The sequence below is a fragment of the Tamandua tetradactyla genome, chromosome 22 (genome assembly GCF_023851605.1).
Source record: "Tamandua tetradactyla isolate mTamTet1 chromosome 22, mTamTet1.pri, whole genome shotgun sequence".
NCBI lineage: Eukaryota > Metazoa > Chordata > Mammalia > Pilosa > Myrmecophagidae > Tamandua > Tamandua tetradactyla.
Window position 1 is genome coordinate 46905450 of NC_135348.1, and position 18506 is coordinate 46923955.

Genomic DNA, 18506 nt, shown 5'->3' on the forward strand with positions numbered 1-18506 from the left:
TCAGGAAACTCATACTCCCACATTTAAAGATGAGCATGAACTAGAACTAAGTATAACCCTGAGAGAAAATATATTTTGTGACAATTTTTAGGTTTTTCATTTTAACTTCTTTTTTTTAATTGTAGAGTGATGTTCCAATAGATTTACTTGATGTGGATAAAAATTCTGCTGTTGTAAGTTTTAGCAGCTGTGATTCTGAGGTGAGTTTAAAAAGAATTATTCAGACACTTTCATTTCTATTATGCCATTTTGATTAAAGCCTATAAGTGCTACTAGGGTTTGATGTTTCTCCTTCATTCTTTCCTTTCATAACCTTTACCTCAAAATCTGCTTCTTCTCTCTTTTCCTATCCTTAGATAATAATCCAGAAACCTGGGCATCGTCCTACATTCCTTCCTCTCTCTGTTATACCCAATTAGTTACTAGGCTCTGTCAGTTCTGCCTCCAGGGCTGTCAGAATTCTACTCTACTTCATTCCCACTTCTCTTAACTTAGCCCAGGCTCCCATCAGCTCTTGCCTGAACTGCTGTTAGAAGCAGTTTCTCTGACGTCAGTCTTGCCTCCCACCTTCAGGCTGTGCTCTCCGCTGCCCCAGAGAGGTCTTCCAGAACACAGACATCACCGTGTTGGTTCTTTTCTCAGAACCTTTTAAAGAGTCCTTATTTCCTGTAGAATATAAATCTGTATTCCTCATCGTGTCATGATTTAGCTCTTGATTACCTTTCCACCTTATCTTGCACCAGGGTTACTTTCCTTCCCAAGCACTCTATTTCTACCAAGCTGAATTTTTGATATTACTTGAAGGTACTGTACATGTTCACACATTCCGGCATTTGAACCCGATCTATTCCTTCTGCCTGCCCTTCCTTCTCCTCTCCACTTTTCCTGGACTTACTGAATGCCCCCTTAGCCTTTATTCAGCACACATTTATTGAACACTTCCTGTGTGCAGAGCACCTGTAATGAGATTGTGCCAGTGCTTTTGGACATGCTTTACTACAGTCACTTCTTTCTGCCTAGTGCTAGAGGACTAGCAGTCTCAGAGCTAGGTGCAGGTTATAAAGAGAAGTTTGCGTAAGGATAAGTTCCTGACAAGCTGCATTGGAGAAGACAAACCAGAGCAAAAAGAGATAGTGAATGGAATTGGCAGGTAGTTATACATTTAAAAAGGAAGGAATAAGAAGAGGGGATAAAGAGAAAAGTAAATAATTATATGAAAGAATAATTTTCAATGTCATTTCATAGTGAAGTTTTTCTTTTTGATGATCTACAAAACAGATGCATTGTTACCCATATATGATTTATCACCCTGTTTGAAAACAAACTATAAAATTGGAGTTTACTTCTTTATGACCATTTTGAAAAATCAAATTAACAAGTACTTAAAATCTAATTCTTAAGTTACTAAGAAAGATTAACCTGTTTTATTTAGATCACTGCAGGATGCTTTGAAATTAGTATTTTATATTTATTTAAAACCTGTTTTCTTGGCTGATGGCTTTTTAAAAAATTTAGTATGAAAATTTCAAGTATACCCCAAAGCAGAAAGAGTAGTATAATTTCTGTGTACACATCACTATAACATATGGCCAGTCTTACTTCATTTTCTTCACCCTTGCCCACTCCCTTAAAACTAAATTATGTTAAAGCTAATCTCAGACATATCTCTTTTAATTTTTATCCTTTTTCCATAAGTAGTTCAGCAAATAACATTTGTTCTTAATCACATAAATTTATGTTTATGTTGATTGATCCTTGTTTTTACCAAATACAAATGATTTGTAATTAAAATATTTGATTATCCAGTTATTTAATAAAAATAGGGAAATGAAAATTGCATACAAAATGTGTCACGTTGGTTTTCCCATTTTTGCAATTCATGTACCCAGATATGTTTCTATTTTTAATAGTTTAATACTCAGTTTAGGAATCATATTTGAGGTAACTTCTACAGTTTAGTTCAGCAAACATATATTGAGCACCTACAGTATGCTAGACATTGTGCTATTTATTGGGTATAGAGATATTTCTTAGTCCTTTATAAACATTTGTGAAAATCAGACATTCAGCCTCAAGCACTGTTGTCGATGCCTTTCTCATATAACTACTGTCAGGTTTTAGAAGAACTCTTAAAGTCTGATAACTTTGCTGTAGAAAGGCAAGGTGGAAAGTGCATGGGCTTTTGTGTCTTAAAGATCTGAATTTAAATTCCAACTTTAACAAATTTGGAGAAAGTTACTTCTCATTGACTGTTTCTTTATCTGTTAAAATCTATGTAGTGAAACTAAAGCACTTAGCACAGTGACACTCAAATGATAGGTGTTCAGTAAATGATAGCCATTATTATTATTGATGCTTTTTTTATTGTTAAAAATATGGATGCATCCTGACCTTTAACTTTTTCTTCTCAGTCAAATGACAACTTTCTTCTCGCCACTTATCGATGTCAGGCAAATACCACAAGGCTGGAACTCAAGGTAAATTGTTAGAAATGACCTTTACTTGAATGTTTGAATTTTCTTTTTTGTCCTTGGTACATTTAATAGCATCTGATATTGTTTCTTTATATGGAATTTCTCTCTAAAATGAATAATTTGGGAGTGAAGACTTTTGAATGTCCTGTTAGTTTTTTTTTCATTACTAGTTTTTACTTAGGTTTTAATTTTGCCTTCTGCTATTAGCAGTTAACCAGTCACCTTCTCTAAAATTTTAGATCTTAGTTTTCTCTCAATGCGAATTCTAATTTTCTTGAATGGAAAGTTTCAAACATATATGAAAGTAGTAAATCCTCATGTACTTATTACCCAGCTTCAGCAATAATCAGCACATACCCCAATCATGCTTATATTATCACTTCCCACCCAAATTATTTTGAAACAAATACAAGATATTTTATAATTTCATTTATAAGTACTATTATCACACCTAAGAAAAGTCAACAATAATCCATTAATATCATCAAATAGTCATTCCATATTCCACTCATTTTTATTTTTATAGTTAGTTTTTTCTAATCCGGGTCCAAATAAGGTAATTTAGTTATTGAAGTGTGTGGGCCTAGTGGTTTCCTACTGTCTGAATTTTTGTAGATGGCATTCCTGTAATGTCATTTATTATCATCTATTCTAGAGAAAACCTTTAAAGTAACATAATAATTTTTGCAATTAAATATTGAGCCTAGCACACAAATCTATCTTAATTATTTAATTTGTAGTGTTAAGAGTTTTTTAATTTTTATTTTAAAAATTTATTTTTATTATCTAAGAATTAAGTCTAACTTTTTTCCTGGTGCTGCTGATAGTCTGAGACTCAAAGTACGTTAGACTCGAAGTATGTTCTTTCCAAGAGAGATATTGTTCAATGTTGTTTTTCACATGTGATTAAGGAAAGTTACAGTTAAGTGTTATTTTAAAAATAAAGACTATTTTGGTTTGCATAAGTTCCCTTTCATATGTTTTGAAAGAGAATTTGAAAATTGGGATAAATTTCTTTATACTTAAGCATATTTTATGAATAAGTAGCCTGATTAAATGTTTTAAATTAAATCTGAGCAAGATTGTGTTGACAAATTATGAAGTGGCCTAAAAATTTTTAAATAACAATGTTACTTTCTGTTTTCCTTTTGGTGCATGGTCTGGGAACCGAACCAAGGTCTCCCGCATGGAAGGCGAGCATTCTACTACTGAACCACCTGTGCACCCAATAACAATGTTACTTTAAAAAAAAAAGTGTTACTGTGATAGCATACACATAACACAAAATTTCCCATTTTAACCATTGTTAAGCATACAATTCAGTCATATTATATTTACAATGTTGTATTACCATCACCACCACTCATTACCCAAACTTTTCATCACCCCAAATTGAAAGTCTGTACCTATTAATCAAAAAACTCCCCATTGCCCCTTGCCTCCAGACCCCAGGAACATTTAATCTCCTTCTTTTCAACTAGATATAATTCTTGAAAGTCACAGGGAAAAATGGATGTCTGAAAAGAGCCAAGAAAATTATGAAAAAGAAGAAAAGTAAGGTAGAACTTGTCTTGTCATTTGGTAAAATATATTATAAAGCCACCACAATAAAAATAGTGTAGGGTATTTCCAAGGCATAAATACATAGGCCATCCTAACAGAGAATACAGTCTAAAAATAGAACTGAATGCACAGTTATGGAGAAATAGTGCATGATGTTTCTATTTAGGTAAAAATTCTATTTAAATTTCTATTTCTATTTTAAAATTGGTGTTGATACAACTGGTATCCATCTGGGAGAAAATTAAGTAGATTCTTATTTTATGCCATATATAAAAATTAAATTTGTGTAAAGTACCTAGTTATTAAAAAAGAAGAAAATTTAGTTAACTTCCAGATATTGGGTGAATAGCAATAAAATATGAAAACTGCCTATAAATTGTTATAGAAAAGACCACCCCAAAATAGATAAAGGTTTACCAACAAATTGGTAATTCAGAGAAGGAATCAAAATGGCCAATAAATATAAAAAAATTTTTCTACCTTATTATTAGGGAAATTGAAATGAAAATAACGGAAAATTATTACTACTTATCTAACATACTGGTAAAAAACTTTTAAAGAGCAGCATTACCAGGTGCAGGATGAGGGAAAGGAGACTTTCAGTCGTAGCTGGTGAGAAGGTAAATTGTTTAGCCATTTTGGAAAAAAAGCAATAGCCCCATTTTGGGGAATCTGTTTCATAAGAATTAAATCATAGTAGTATATATAAAGATATGTATAAAATTGATTGCCTCATTGTTTGTACAGCCATAAAAGTAAAAACAGAATACTCATTAATAATTGAATGGTTGAATAAATGACTGTTTATCCATACTGTGGAATATTATGCAGCTGCTATAAAGAATGAGTTCTGCTATACGTATTTACACGGCAGAAATACGATGCATGGGCAAAACACAAAATACACAGATAAAATCCATATATATAAATATGTATGTGTAAGTGCTTTTATAAATATATTTAATGATATAAATATGGTGAAAGATATGAATAGAAACATAACAGTCTGATAAGGTAGATTATACAATGGGGAAAGCATGGGTAGGAATAGGTAAGATGGTTGCATGGGGAGGTGATGATAGTAGAAGAAGCAGAGATAAGGAAAAAAAATGTGATTATTAGAAATAAGAGCCAAGATGCCTAGTATATAAATAGGATTTGTTCATGTGAAAGAATGTATTTGTGTTTGTACATGCGCATGGATTGCTGTATGAAAGGATGACTACTGGTAAATACTGGTCATCTCTTGGTGGTAGGATTTTAAGTGACTTGTATATTCACCCTAATTTTATTTTGTTTAAATGTTTTAATAATGAATACAAATTGTTACATAATCAGAAAGAGTGTTACAACTTTTATTATTGTGGAAAAATTCTACTGACAGTGGAAGCTTATCCTTTAAAAATAATCCCCTAAATGTAGCTTTATGAGATGTTTTTTATTTTCACTCTTTATTTTTACTTTCTTTTCTAATCCTTTTCCATTTCAATCCATACAAAGCAATATTTGCAGAACAGCTTTTGCAACAAAAAAAGAAAAGAAAAAAATCTTGCTTTAAGCTTTTATTTATTTTTTTTCCCAGTTAGTAAAACATTAACTTGTTTTTTCCTCACATGCCAGGAAAAGTGCCAGTGAAAACATCAGTTTGGTTGAAGGAGATATTGTGGTACACAAAGTACTGCACTCCTCGCATAAATTGTAGAATAGAGAAAAGCTGGAAGGGAGACAGGAGAGAAGCTACAGCTTTCAACTCCTCTAAAATTTATTCCTCCTCCACAGTTTAGTGAATTCTTACTTTCTGTCATGTGTTTTGAATTTTCAAGATATCAAACTAGCCATATTCAAAGTAGCCCAAAAGAATTTTCCAGTCCAAATAGATCATCATTAAATTATGGGTATGTTTCTTTAACTTGCACAGAAAATCAAGAATTAAGTTCTTGGAAGCATTCTTTTCCTGCCAATAGATTTTTGTAACAATAGCCATGTTCTAGTTTGCTAGCTGCCGGAATGCAACACACCAGAGACGAATTGGCTTTTAATAAAAGGGAATTTATTTTGTTAGTTCTTCAGAGGAAAGGCAGCTAACTTTCCACTGAGGTTCTTTCTTACGTGGAAGGCACAGGATGGTCTCTGCTGGTCTTCTCTCCAGGCCCCTGGGTTCCAACAACTTTCCCCGGGGTGACTTCTTTCTGCATCTCCAAAGGCCTGGGCTGAGTTGCTAGTGCTGAGATGAGGAATGCCGAGCTGCTTGTTGCGCTGTCTCATTTAAGCACCAGCCAATTAAGTCAAACATCACTCATTGCAGCAGACACGCCTCCTAGCCGACTGCAGATCTAATTAGCAACAGATGAGGTTCACACGCCATTGGCTCATGTCCGCAGCAACAAGACTAGGTGTGCTCACCTGGCCAAGTTGACAACTGAATCTAACTAACACAAGCCGTATGCTGTGAGACCTTATTTCTGAAAAAAAAAAGGGGGTGTATTCCATATGTGTGTCAGTTTCTTGGAAAACTCTCCCTAATCTCTTCAACAAAAATGTCTAGATTTTAACAATTCTTAATATGAATTTTTATAGAATATGTTCTTTATACACTTGTGTTTTTGGGTGTGACAGGGTAGTGTGGAAGAGTGTGTGTGTTTTGAAATGGAGTAGTAATGGTTAATGTGAACAAATCGACTGAAAATATGGGCTGGGGATAACTTTTGTAGATGGTCCATTTTACTATTGGCTGCTTACTTTTCTTTTACCAGAGTGGCAAAAAGCTGCTAATGGAATGTCATTATTTCCTTTAAAATGTTACAGAAGAGATGAAGGCGTATTTGATTATTGGTGGAACATTTTAGAAATATGTTTCTAGAGTATTCTTACTTTGTTTCCTCTTTGATATTGACTCAGATTCGCTCAATTGAAGGCCAGTATGGCACACTTCAAGCATATGTGACTCCAAGAATTCAACCCAAAACCTGTCAGGTCCACCAGTACCAGATCAAACCCCTTTCACTCCATCAAAGAACTCATGTTATTGATCATGAAAGGTAGGACAAGTGAGAGTCTAATTTATTTTTATGATATTACACAATTCAGATAAACTTGCTTTTTATTTTTATAGTATAAATTCTAGTAGCTACATGTACATTTTCAAAATTAAATACATATTTTAAATATTGTAGATTTAATATTTCTAATAAATATAAGAGGCCTTGTCTCATTTTAGAGGCTTGAGTTGAACTTTATCTTTCTCAAATATTATCATTCTGAGATTATCAGAGTAGTAGTTTAATCTCTCAGACACCTACTTAAACAAATATGGCTTAGCTTTTAGATCATCAGCTATTCTCTGTGAACAGAACATTATTGTATTAGCCTCAAATATTAAATCCCTTTTCTGTTTCACCAGAGGGACTACTGGTAGAGCAATTGGTTAGGAAACTGACAATTACTGAATACCAGGCATTTATCTATGCTAGGTATTTATGCATTATCATTTAATTCTATGCATTATCATTTCATTCTTACAGCAAGATAAGTAATAATATCTCAGTTTTACAACTGAGAAATGGAGGCTCAGAAATATAAGAAACAGAGGTATGATTTGAGGCCAAAGCTTATTTTTTATCTATTTTAAAAGATATGTAATTAAAATAAGATGTAAGGAGAGGTCTTTGTAAAATAAGATGTAAGGAGAGGTCTTTGTAAGAAAACTTTCTGGAAGACATCAGAGTGAATAGAGACAGTGTGATGTGCTGGAAAGAACAGCGAACTGGGAACCAAGAGAATTGGACTGCACTTTTATGTGTTACTGTACGACTGTGGAGAAATAGTTTAGTGACTCTCTGAACCTTACATTTGTCATCTGCAAATGAGAAGGTTGGTTTGGATGATATCAAAAGTCCCTTCCTGCTCTCAGATTCCTTAATTCTCTACTCTATTTAAGTTCTTTCTGAACCTTTGATTCTGTAAATTTTGCATTTTCTTAATGCTGTATAATTATCCATTTGATTTGTTTTAAATATTTGTAGAGCATCCTTTTGTTCTTGTTACTTTGTGTGATTTTGCAAGATAATATCTCATGTCCCCGTAAGATAGAAGGTATTAGTCCCTAACTTGTCCAGTGGCACATAGCTAGTAAATAGTGTAGTGAGGTTAAGATCCATGTTTGAATTTCTCAAAAGCCCCATTATGCTGTTTGTTTCCCTAAGCAGATTCATCTGTATGTTTTATATTTTATATAGTAGAAATCCTAGTTGAACTTTTAAAAACCAAAATCTACCTGAGCAAACCCGAGGTTTCTTTGGAAAACTAGTTATAATGAAAAGAAGTTATTTAAAAGATGTTATTTAATCGTAAAAAGCACAGGTGCAAGTATTGATAGCAGTCAAATATATTTTTTTCCTCATGAAATTTTGATGTACAACTGGAGAAAAATTAAATGAATATTTTATGTTTGTTTAGCTACTGTTGCAAAATTCTGCTTGTTAATGTGTTTTATACGTATACTCTACCTCCGTATGTTCTCACACACAAATGCATGCTTCTGCTGTTAAATTACAGACCCATGAATACACTAACTCTAACAGGCCAGTTTAGTTTTGCTGAAGTTCACTCCTGGGTGTTTTTTTGCCTGCCTGAAGTTCCTGAAAAACCTCCAGCAGGAGAATGTGTGACATTTTACTTTCAGAACACCTTCCTGGATACACAACTTGAAAGTACCTACAGGTAAATGAGATTTATCACTAGTTTACAAGTATTGTTTTTATATAAATAGAGCTTCTAACTTTTCATTTGTTTTAAATCAGGAATAATTTGTAAATAATACAATTGAAAATGTAGACCATTCAAGAGAATCTATGGAAAAACAAGAAGAATTAATGAGTTTAGAAAGGTGATAGAATAAAAATAAATATGCAAAATTCAAAACTTTTCCTAAATTCCCCAAAATAAGCAATTAGAAATATACTGTTTAAAAAGATCTCTTTCAGAGTAGTAATAATAACAAAATATGCACATAAAACTTGTAAAAATATTCTTAATTAAAAATATATAGAACTTAATGAAAAAAGCTATAAAATTTTATTGTTTAAATGGAGTAATATATTCCATAGTCATAAATATGAAGACATTGAAAAGATGGCAGTCTTCCAAATTGAACATTTATCCTAATCAGAAAAAAAAATTCCAGTTGAATTTCTTTATGCAAAAATAAATGGCTTGGGGACACAAATGGACATTTGCACACTGATGTTTATGGTGGCAGTGTTCGTGATTCACTATGGATGGAGGTGGCCTAAGGGTACAGTGACTGAGGGAAGAAAGGGGGAACTGTGGTCTATATGTACAATGGACTACTGAGCAGCAGCAGGAAGGAATTAAGTTGTGAGGCATGGATCATTTGCAAGGATAGACCATATGCCGGGTCACAAAGCAAGTCTCAATAAATTTAAAAAGATTGAAATCATACAAAACACTTTCTTGGATTATAATGGAATGAAGTTGGAAATCAATAACAGGCAGAGGGCCAGAAAACTCACAAATATATGGAAGCTAAACAACATACTCTTAAAAACCAGTGGGTAACGGAAGAAATTACGAAAGAAGTCAGTTAATATCTTGAGGCAAATGAAAATGAAAACGCAACATATCCAAATTTATGGGATGCAGCAAAGGCAATACTAAGAGGGAAATTTATTGCCTTAAATGCCTATATTAAAAAAAGAAGAGCAAAAATTGAGGAATTAACTGTTCACTTGGAAGAACTAGTGAAAGAAAAGCAAACTAACCCCAAAGCAAACAAAAGGAAAGAAATAAAAAAAGACTAGAGTAGATAAATGAAATTGAGAACATGAAAACAATTGAGAAAAATTAACAAAACCAGAAGTTGGTTCACTGAGAAAACCTATAAAATCGATGGGCCCTTAATTAGGTTGACTAAAAGAAAAAGAGAGAGGGTACAAATAAATAAAATAAGAAATGAAAGAGGGGACATAACTGCTAACCCCACAGAAATAAAGGAGGTAATGAGAGGACACTGTGAGCAACTATATGCTAATAAACTAGACAACATACCTGAAATGGACAACCTCCTAGAAAGGCAAGTTGATTCGAGAAGAAATAGACAACCTCAACAAACCAATCATAAGTAAATAGATTGAATCAGTCATCAAGAAGCTCTCAAAAAGGAAAAGTCCAGGACCAGATGGCCTTCACATCTGAATTCTACCAAGTATTCAAGAAAGAATTAAGACCAGTACTGCTCAAACACTTTGAAAAAATTCAAGAGGAGAGAAAACTACCTAACTCATTCTATGAAGCCAACATCACCTTAATACCAAAAAGCCAGACATAGATATTACAAGAAAAGAAAATTACAGACTAATCTTTCTAATAAGTATAGATGTAAAAATCCTCAACAAAATTCTTGCAAATTGAATGCAGCAGCATATTAAAAGAATGACCCCATGACCAAATAGGATTCATCCTAGGTATGCAAGGATGGTTCAGCATAAGAAAATCAATGACTATAATACATCACATCAACACATCAAAGCAGAAAAACCACATGATTATCTCAACTGATGCAGAAAAGGCATTTGACAAAATTCAACATCCTTTCTTGACGAAAACACTTCAAAGGATAGGAATAGAAGGGAACTTCCTTAGCATATAAAGGGAGTATAGGAAAACCCACAGCAAACATCATCTTCACTGAAAGCTTTCCCTCTAAGATCAGGAACAAGACAAGGATGCCCACTGTCACCATTGTTATTCAGCATTGTGCTGGAAGTTCTAGCCAGGGCAATTAGACAAGAAAAAGAAATAAAAGGCATCTAAATTGGAAAGGAAGAAGTAAAACTCTCACTGTTTGCAGATGATATAATACTATATGTCAGAAACCCTGAAAATCTACAGCAAAGCTACTAGAGTTAATAAATAAGTACAGCAAAGTGGCAGGGTACAAGATCAATATCCCAAAATCAGTAGTAGTTCTATACAGTAGTAATGAGCAATCTGAGGAGGAAATCAAGAAAAAAACTCCATTTACAATAGCAACCAAACGAATCAAATATTTAGGAATAAATTTAAGGGTGCAAAAGAGCTGTACACAGAAAACTATAAGAAATTGATAGATGAAATCATGGAAGACCTAAATAAATGGAAAGTCACATGGATTGGGAGACTAAATATAGTTAAGATGTCAGTTCTGCCCAAATTAATTTATAAATTCAGTGTAATACCAATTAAAATCCCAAAAGCTTACTTTGCAGAAATAGCAAAACCAATATTTGGAATGGAAGTGTTCCCCATTAGCCAAAAATATTTTGAGAAAGAAAAATGAAGTGGATGGTCTCACACTACCTGACTTTAAAGCACATTACGAAGCTACAGTGGTCAAAATAGCATGGTACTGGCATAAAGATAGATATACTGACTAATGGAATCCAATAGAGTGTTCAGATATAGACCCTCATCTATGGACAATTAATCTTTGATAAGGCAGTCTAAGCCAACCCACCTGGGACAGAGCAGCCTCTTCAATAAATGGTGCTTGGAGAACTGGATATCCACATGCAAAAGAATGAAAGAGGATCTACATCTCATACCCTATACAAAAATCAACTCAAAATGGATCAAAGACCTAAACATTAGAGTTAAGACCATAAAATCTTTAGAAGAAAATGTTGGGAATTATCTTATAAAACTTGTAATAGGAGGTGGTTTCCTAGACCTTATACCCAAAGCACAAGCATTGAAGAAAGAGATAGATAAATGTGAACTCTAAAAATTAAACACTTGTGTACATCAAAGAACTTTGTTAAGAAAGTAAAAAAGCAGCCTACACAATGGTAGACAATATTTGGAAACCACATATCAGATAAGGGTTTAGTGTCCAGAATATATAAACGGATTCTTCAACTCAACAACAAAAAGACAAACAACCCAGTTTAAAAATAGGCAAAAGACATGAACAGATACTTCTCAGAAGATGAAATACAAATGGCTAAAAGGCACATGAAAAGATGCTCAACTTCACTGGCTGTTAGGGAAATGCAAATCAATACGACAACGAGGTATCATCTGAGACCCACTAGAATGGCCATTATTGAAAAAAAAAGACAAAACCAACAACAGAAAATGGCAAGTGTTGGAGAGGATGTGGGGAAAGAGGCACACTTATCCACTGTTGGTGGGAATGTAAAATGGTATAGCCACTTTGGAAGGCAGTTTGGCAGTTCCTCAGGAAGCTAAGTATAAAATGGCCATATTATTCAGCAATACCATGCTAGGTATCTATTCAGAGTACATGAGAGCAAAACATAAATGGACATTTGTACAGCAATGTTTTTAGCAGCATTATTTACAATTGCCAAGAGACAGAAATAGCTGAAATGTCCATTAACAGTTGAGTGGCTAAACAAGCTGTTTAGCTTCCAAACATAAGATGGAATATTATGTAGCTTTAAGAGAGAATAAAGTCATGAAGCATGTAACAATGTGGATGGACCTTGAGGACATTATACTGAGTGAAATTAGCCAGCATCAAAAGGATAAATACTGTGTGGTCTCACTGATAAGAACTAACATTAACAATGAACTTGGAGAATTTCAGTTAAGAACACAGGTTATCAGGAGATAGAAATAGGGTAGAAATTGGGGAATTGGTGCTGAAGAAATATAGATTGTGCAAAAGGGCTGTAAAAATTCAGAAATGGATAGCACTGTACAATTATAACATAATAATATAAGTACACTGAATGAAGCTGAATGTGAGTATGCTAGAGGGAGAAGGGCTGGGGACATGTATGAAACCAGAAGGAAAGATAGAGGATAAAGACTGAGATGGTATAATTTAGGAATGTCAAGAGTGGACAATGATGGTGATTAAATGTACAAATTAAAAAACATATTTGCATGAGGGAGAACAAATGAATGTCAGTATTGCAGGTGTTGAAAATAGATTGTATATGGGAAAAAGTACAGTCAATGCAAGCTAGGGTCTGTAGTTAACAATAATATTGTAATATGCTTCCACTGAATGTAACAAAGGCATTATGCCAAAACTAAATGTCAACAGGTGGAAGAATGGAAAAGGGATATGGATTCTTTGAGGAAGAAAAGCAGATATCTTTAGATAGAGTATAGTGGCGAAAGCATGTCTGTACACTTAGGTGGAATTATGATATGTGAATCTTTGCCCTTTTGGCCAGGAAGGCTTTCTCATTCTAATGATGCCGAGGCCCAGCTCATCACCAGGAATGAGGTCCCATGTTCCCAGGGAGATTTACACCCCTGGGCATCGTGTCCTCTGTAGTGGGGAGGGTAGTCGTTCACCTGCCAGGTTGCCTTAGAGAGGCCACATCTGAGCAACGAAAGAAGCTCTCGGGGGTGAGAAGGAGAGGTTTAGCCTCTCCTTTGCAGGAATAAGCTTCATAGGGGCAAGCCCCAAGATTAAGGGCTCATCCTATCAAATTGGCTGTCCTCACTGCTTGTAAGAATATCAGGAATTCCCCATATGAGGAAGTTTAATATTATCTCCTCTCTCCCTAGTCCCCCAAGGGACTTTGCGAATACTTTTTTTATTCTGCTCAGGTTACTCTGGAATATATCGGGGCATCACAAAACCTGTATAAACCAACAAAATCTCATACCCAATTCAAGATTCCATGTAATTACGGTGTTCAAGTAAACTGGCCATACAAGTTAAGGTAGATAGTGTGCTACCCAAAATATAAATTTTGCACCAAGTAAACATCTCTCCTTTAGTCTCACATAGAAGTTGAAGTTTTAAAATATGGGCTCTATCACCCTTTACCCAGTCTTCTGATCTGTGTTAGACCTATCCAGATCAGCTTCATTCAGATCTCTAGACGAAGTTTAATCAGTAAATAGGACTTTTTGATGAGGTTACTTCAGTTAAGATGTGGCATCTCAGTCAGGATGAATCTTAATGGTTTTTATTGGAGCCCTTTATGAATGGAATTTAATTCAGGCAGATAGGAAAGAAAACCAGGGAAAGCAAGAAGTTGAAGGTCATTGGAACCTGGAAAGCACTGCCTGCATTTGGATATGATTTAGACTTTCTCCTTATTCTCAAAACTGTGACATAGTAAATTCCCATTGTTTAAACCAATTTGTTGCATGGTATTTGCTTGAGCAGCCAAAGAAACTAAAACCACTGTGTATATTTGTGCCTTTAATTTGATGCCCACTAAGGAATTTTTTATTTTAATTACTGTAGTCTTCAACTCCAGTATTTGTTTGTTTCCTTTTTAAATTTCTGTCACTTTTTTGAGATTTTCATCTTGTCCATTCACCACTTTTCTGATGTCTTTTAGTTCTTTCTTTGTGATTTAACTCTTTGGATATATTGAAAATCATTGTGGGAATTTCCTTGAGTGCCAGGAGCTAACAAAAACAAGTAAATGCAAAAAATGCCTTTCATGAGTGACATCCCCTTCCAATATGAAAAAGTTAGAATGGACATAGAGTGAGAAAAAGATCAAAGGTGATGGTGGAGTTATACAAAGAAGGTAGGGTTTAACAAATGAGTATGATTGCTGAATCATTAAATTGATATCTCTAAAGTCTCCAGTATCTTAGAACAGCTAGAAGTAAAAACTTAAAATTGTAGAATTATAACCCATACCAAACTCTGAAATCTGTTCTACAACTAATTGTTGTGCTGTGCTTTGAAATATTTAGCTTTGTTGTATATATGTTATTTTTCATAAAAAGAAAAAAAAAATCTATTGTGATGATAAAAAATTTATTCCTCCTAGCCTCCTATATCTGGAGCAGCTAGGAGAAATTGGGGATGATGGTCTGGTAGCTCATGACAAACTCTGGATCTCTGCTGTACCTACTTGTTGAAGAGTGCTTTGAAAACTATTGCTTTTTTCTTTCTTTACTGTGTATATATGTTATATTATACAATAAAAGTGGTATTAAAAAAACAAAAATATCTTTCATGGCCTTTGCAAATTGGCTTCCTTTTGGGTAGTGGTGTTCTTCTTAAGAGTTTAACCTTCCTCTCAAGAAGGTCAGCTGAAGGCTAAAGCATGGGCTTCTCTCTGGTTTTTTTTTTTTTTTTTATCATATGTCCCATCCTGGTCATGTGTTCTTAGCCTTAGGTATTCCTGTTTACTGGAACCAGAATGCTCCTTCTACTCCTGAGTACTCTATTTAAGTCTTGAAGCTGATAATTTTTTGCCCAAGGCTACTTTTTTTCCTTTTTATTGTGAAATATTACATATATACAAAAAAATCAATAAATTTCACACTACTTTTTTTTGTTTGTTTCTAGTGTATTAGAATAGCCAGATGGAAACACACTACATTTTAACAAGTAGTTATAGAAAAGATTTCAAAGTTTGGCATGGGTTACAGTGTTACAATTTCAGGTTTTTCCTTCTAGCTGCTCCAAGACACTGGAAACTAAAAAGAAATATCAATTTAAATAGTACTCATGCGCATTTGTTAAATCCTATGTTCTCTGTTAGAACTCTTCCTTCTTTGACCCTCCCATCTTTAGGGACATTTGAGTTATGCGCATTATAACTTTTTTCATGTTGTAAAAGGGATGTTAACAATATGGGGTAGGGGGATGGAACTGGTTGATACTCTTGGAGATACTGGCACCTCTGGGTTTCTGGACTTATCTGGCCTAGAAACCATCTGAAGGTTTTAGGTTTCTGAAAAGTGAACTTCGTATGTTCAGCTTTGGGAGGATCTCATATGGAGCCCTCGGTGTTCTTTAGGGTTGACAAGAATGATCTTGATTGGGCTTTCTCAGACTGTGGCAAGTAGCAATAACTAGCTGAAGCTTGCATAAGAGTAGCCTCCAGAAGAACTTCTCAACTGTATTTGAACCCTCTTAGCCGCTGACACCTTATTTTGTTACATTTCTTTCCCCCTTCTGTTCACGTAGGCGTTGTCAGTCCCACGGTGCCACGACCAGGCTCATCCCTGGGAATCATGTCCCACGTTGCCAGGGACTTACACCCCAGGACATCATGTCCTACATAGCGGGGAAGAGAATAATTTTGTTTCCAAGGGCACTTCTATTGGATTACTTCTTACACTGCTTTAGCAGTCAGCAAGCTGCCTCTACCCACAGGGCAAGTTCTGGGAGAGTGAGCCAGAAAAGAGTGTTGTGGTTTGTCTTCATGCTGCCACCTGAGATTGGCAAGACCTACAGATCCCCCATTATATGCACAGGGATTACTATGCTCCCTGCATGATGGGGCCAGAGACCCACAGCGAAAGTGTAAGCCACCCCTACCCCACACAGGAAAGGGGTTTAGGGAGGAGCCAGCAGGACACCCCCAAATTTGGGTTCATCATCCAGCATATCTTAAACATATACTGAATGGGCTGACAGGGAAAAAAGAGGTTTATTTACATCAGCAGGAGGACAGGGGAAATGTGCCAAATCTGCCTTCCCATGGGGATATTTCAGTTGGTTTTTATATAAGAGATAAAGAAAGGTAATCATCTTGGGTAACAGGTGACAGGTTTGGAGAACTTCATTTGTTCCTTATTTCAATTATTATCCTTCAGGATTTCCATCCTGTGTGATACCTGGGCTTGGGGCCTCCTCATCTGGGGCGATAGATGAAAACTTGCTCATATCTGGGTGAGCTGGGGAAGCAGATGGGCCTTGTATCGAGTGCAGATTTTATATGTGCATACGGCTTTTCTGTGAGGCCAGCGGCTCAAATTCACAGCTTTCTTGGTTTTGTTTTAGGCCAGAGAAGGCCATGATAGATCATTTATTTCCTCCAATTTTAAACTTATAAATGCTTATATGCAGTATATTTGAATATTTGGAAAACTTAAAAATTAAAAGTAGAACCATGAAAATCCTCCATAACACCATTGGTCACAATCATCCATTTATTTTTTTTCTGGGTAGGTTTTTTTTTTTTTTTTTAACTTTTTACTGTATATTATAGCATATATACAAAGCAAAGAAAGAAAAGAGCAATAGTTTTCAAAGCACGCTTCAACAGATCCCAGAGTTGGTCATGTGCTACCAAACGATCCTCTCAGATTTTTCCTTCTAGCTGCTCCAGGATATAGGAGGCTAGAAGGAATAAACAATTTTTATCATCACAGTAGACTTTTTTTTTCTTTTTTGTGAAAAATAACATATATACAAAAAAGCAATAAATTTCAAAGCACAGTACCACAATTAGTTGTAGAACAGATTTCAGAGTTTGGCATGGGTTACAATTCCACAATTTTAGGTATTTACTTTTAGCTGCTCTAAGATGCTGGAGACTAAGAGCTATCAATATAATGATTCAGCATTCATACTCGTTTGTTAAATCCTATCTTCTCTGTATAACTCCATCATCACCTTTGATCTTTGCATCCCTCTCTTTAGAGGTGTTTGGGCTATGGCCATTCTACAGTTTTCATATTGGAAGGGACTGTCAGTAATATGGGGTAGGGAAATGGAACTAGCTGACGTTCTGGAGAAGCTGGGCCCTCTAGGTTTCAGGACTTATCTGGTCCAGGGACCCATCTGGAGGTTGGAGGTTTCTGGAAGGTTACTCTAGTGCATGGAACCTTTGTAGAATCTTATAAATTGCCCTAGATATTCTTTAGGATTGGTTGGGGTTTAGCAAGTTTTATGATAGGTAGCAATATCTAAGTGAAGCTTGCGTAAGAGCAATCTCCAGAGTAGCCTCTTGACTCTATTTGAACTCTCTCTGTCACTGATACTTCCTTAGTTACACTTCTTTTCCCCCTTTGGTTAGGATGGAATTTACTTACAGTTTTAAGGTTACATTTAAAAGGCTACTCCTATAGTCCTAATATTTTTAAGTTGTGTTTTCTTGTTTCGGCACTCGCTTTATTACTCAGCACTCTATTCTGAGGAACCATGAGAAGATGGTTCTGCCATTTTGCTACTTAAATATCTGATGGGGGATCGGAACCCTGAAGCATCTTATGCCACCAACTTGGTCAAACGGAAGTCCTGGATTAATGTTTCATAAATACCATCTGTTAAGATTGAAGACTAGTAAAATTCTTACGATTTCCAAGATATCATTGGGATCAAAATAGTAAGGATATATTGTTCATCTTTCCAGAAAAAGTAATATCTACAGTTAGTCAATATAAACTATTTGTGTGTGTGAAGCCAAATAAAAAGAAAACATTGAATATAGAAAAGATAGTATATATTAATTAGGAAAGTTAAGAGCATTGTAAAAAGGAACCAAAGTTAAATAACCATAACAAAAAAAAAGGGAGTTGATTGACTCACATAATTTAAAAGTCTAACAGTAATCTGCCTTAAGTACAACTGGATCCCATTTTTTCAAGACTTTCTCCCTTTCCAGGGATGAGCTGTGTTTCGATCTTCCCCATCTACTGGCACAATGGCCACCAGCAGCTCCATCCAGGCTTCTGTCTTCTCAGCTGCCCCAAGGTGTCTCTTTCCCACTCGCTCCAGTAATG

The 18506-nt window shown here is 35.0% G+C and overlaps 1 protein-coding gene across 2 annotated transcripts in view; it reads left to right on the forward strand.

Annotated features, from left to right (window-relative positions):
• The window catches only part of BBS7 (Bardet-Biedl syndrome 7), a 55314-nt gene that overhangs the window by 33462 nt on the left and 3346 nt on the right, over nucleotides 1-18506 (forward strand). For both annotated transcript variants that reach the window (XM_077140158.1, XM_077140159.1), the window contains exons 12-15: nucleotides 126-200; nucleotides 2412-2477; nucleotides 6936-7075; nucleotides 8592-8756. In XM_077140158.1, coding sequence (XP_076996273.1) covers nucleotides 126-200; nucleotides 2412-2477; nucleotides 6936-7075; nucleotides 8592-8756 — 446 coding nt within the window. The remainder of the gene's footprint in view (nucleotides 1-125; nucleotides 201-2411; nucleotides 2478-6935; nucleotides 7076-8591; nucleotides 8757-18506) is intronic.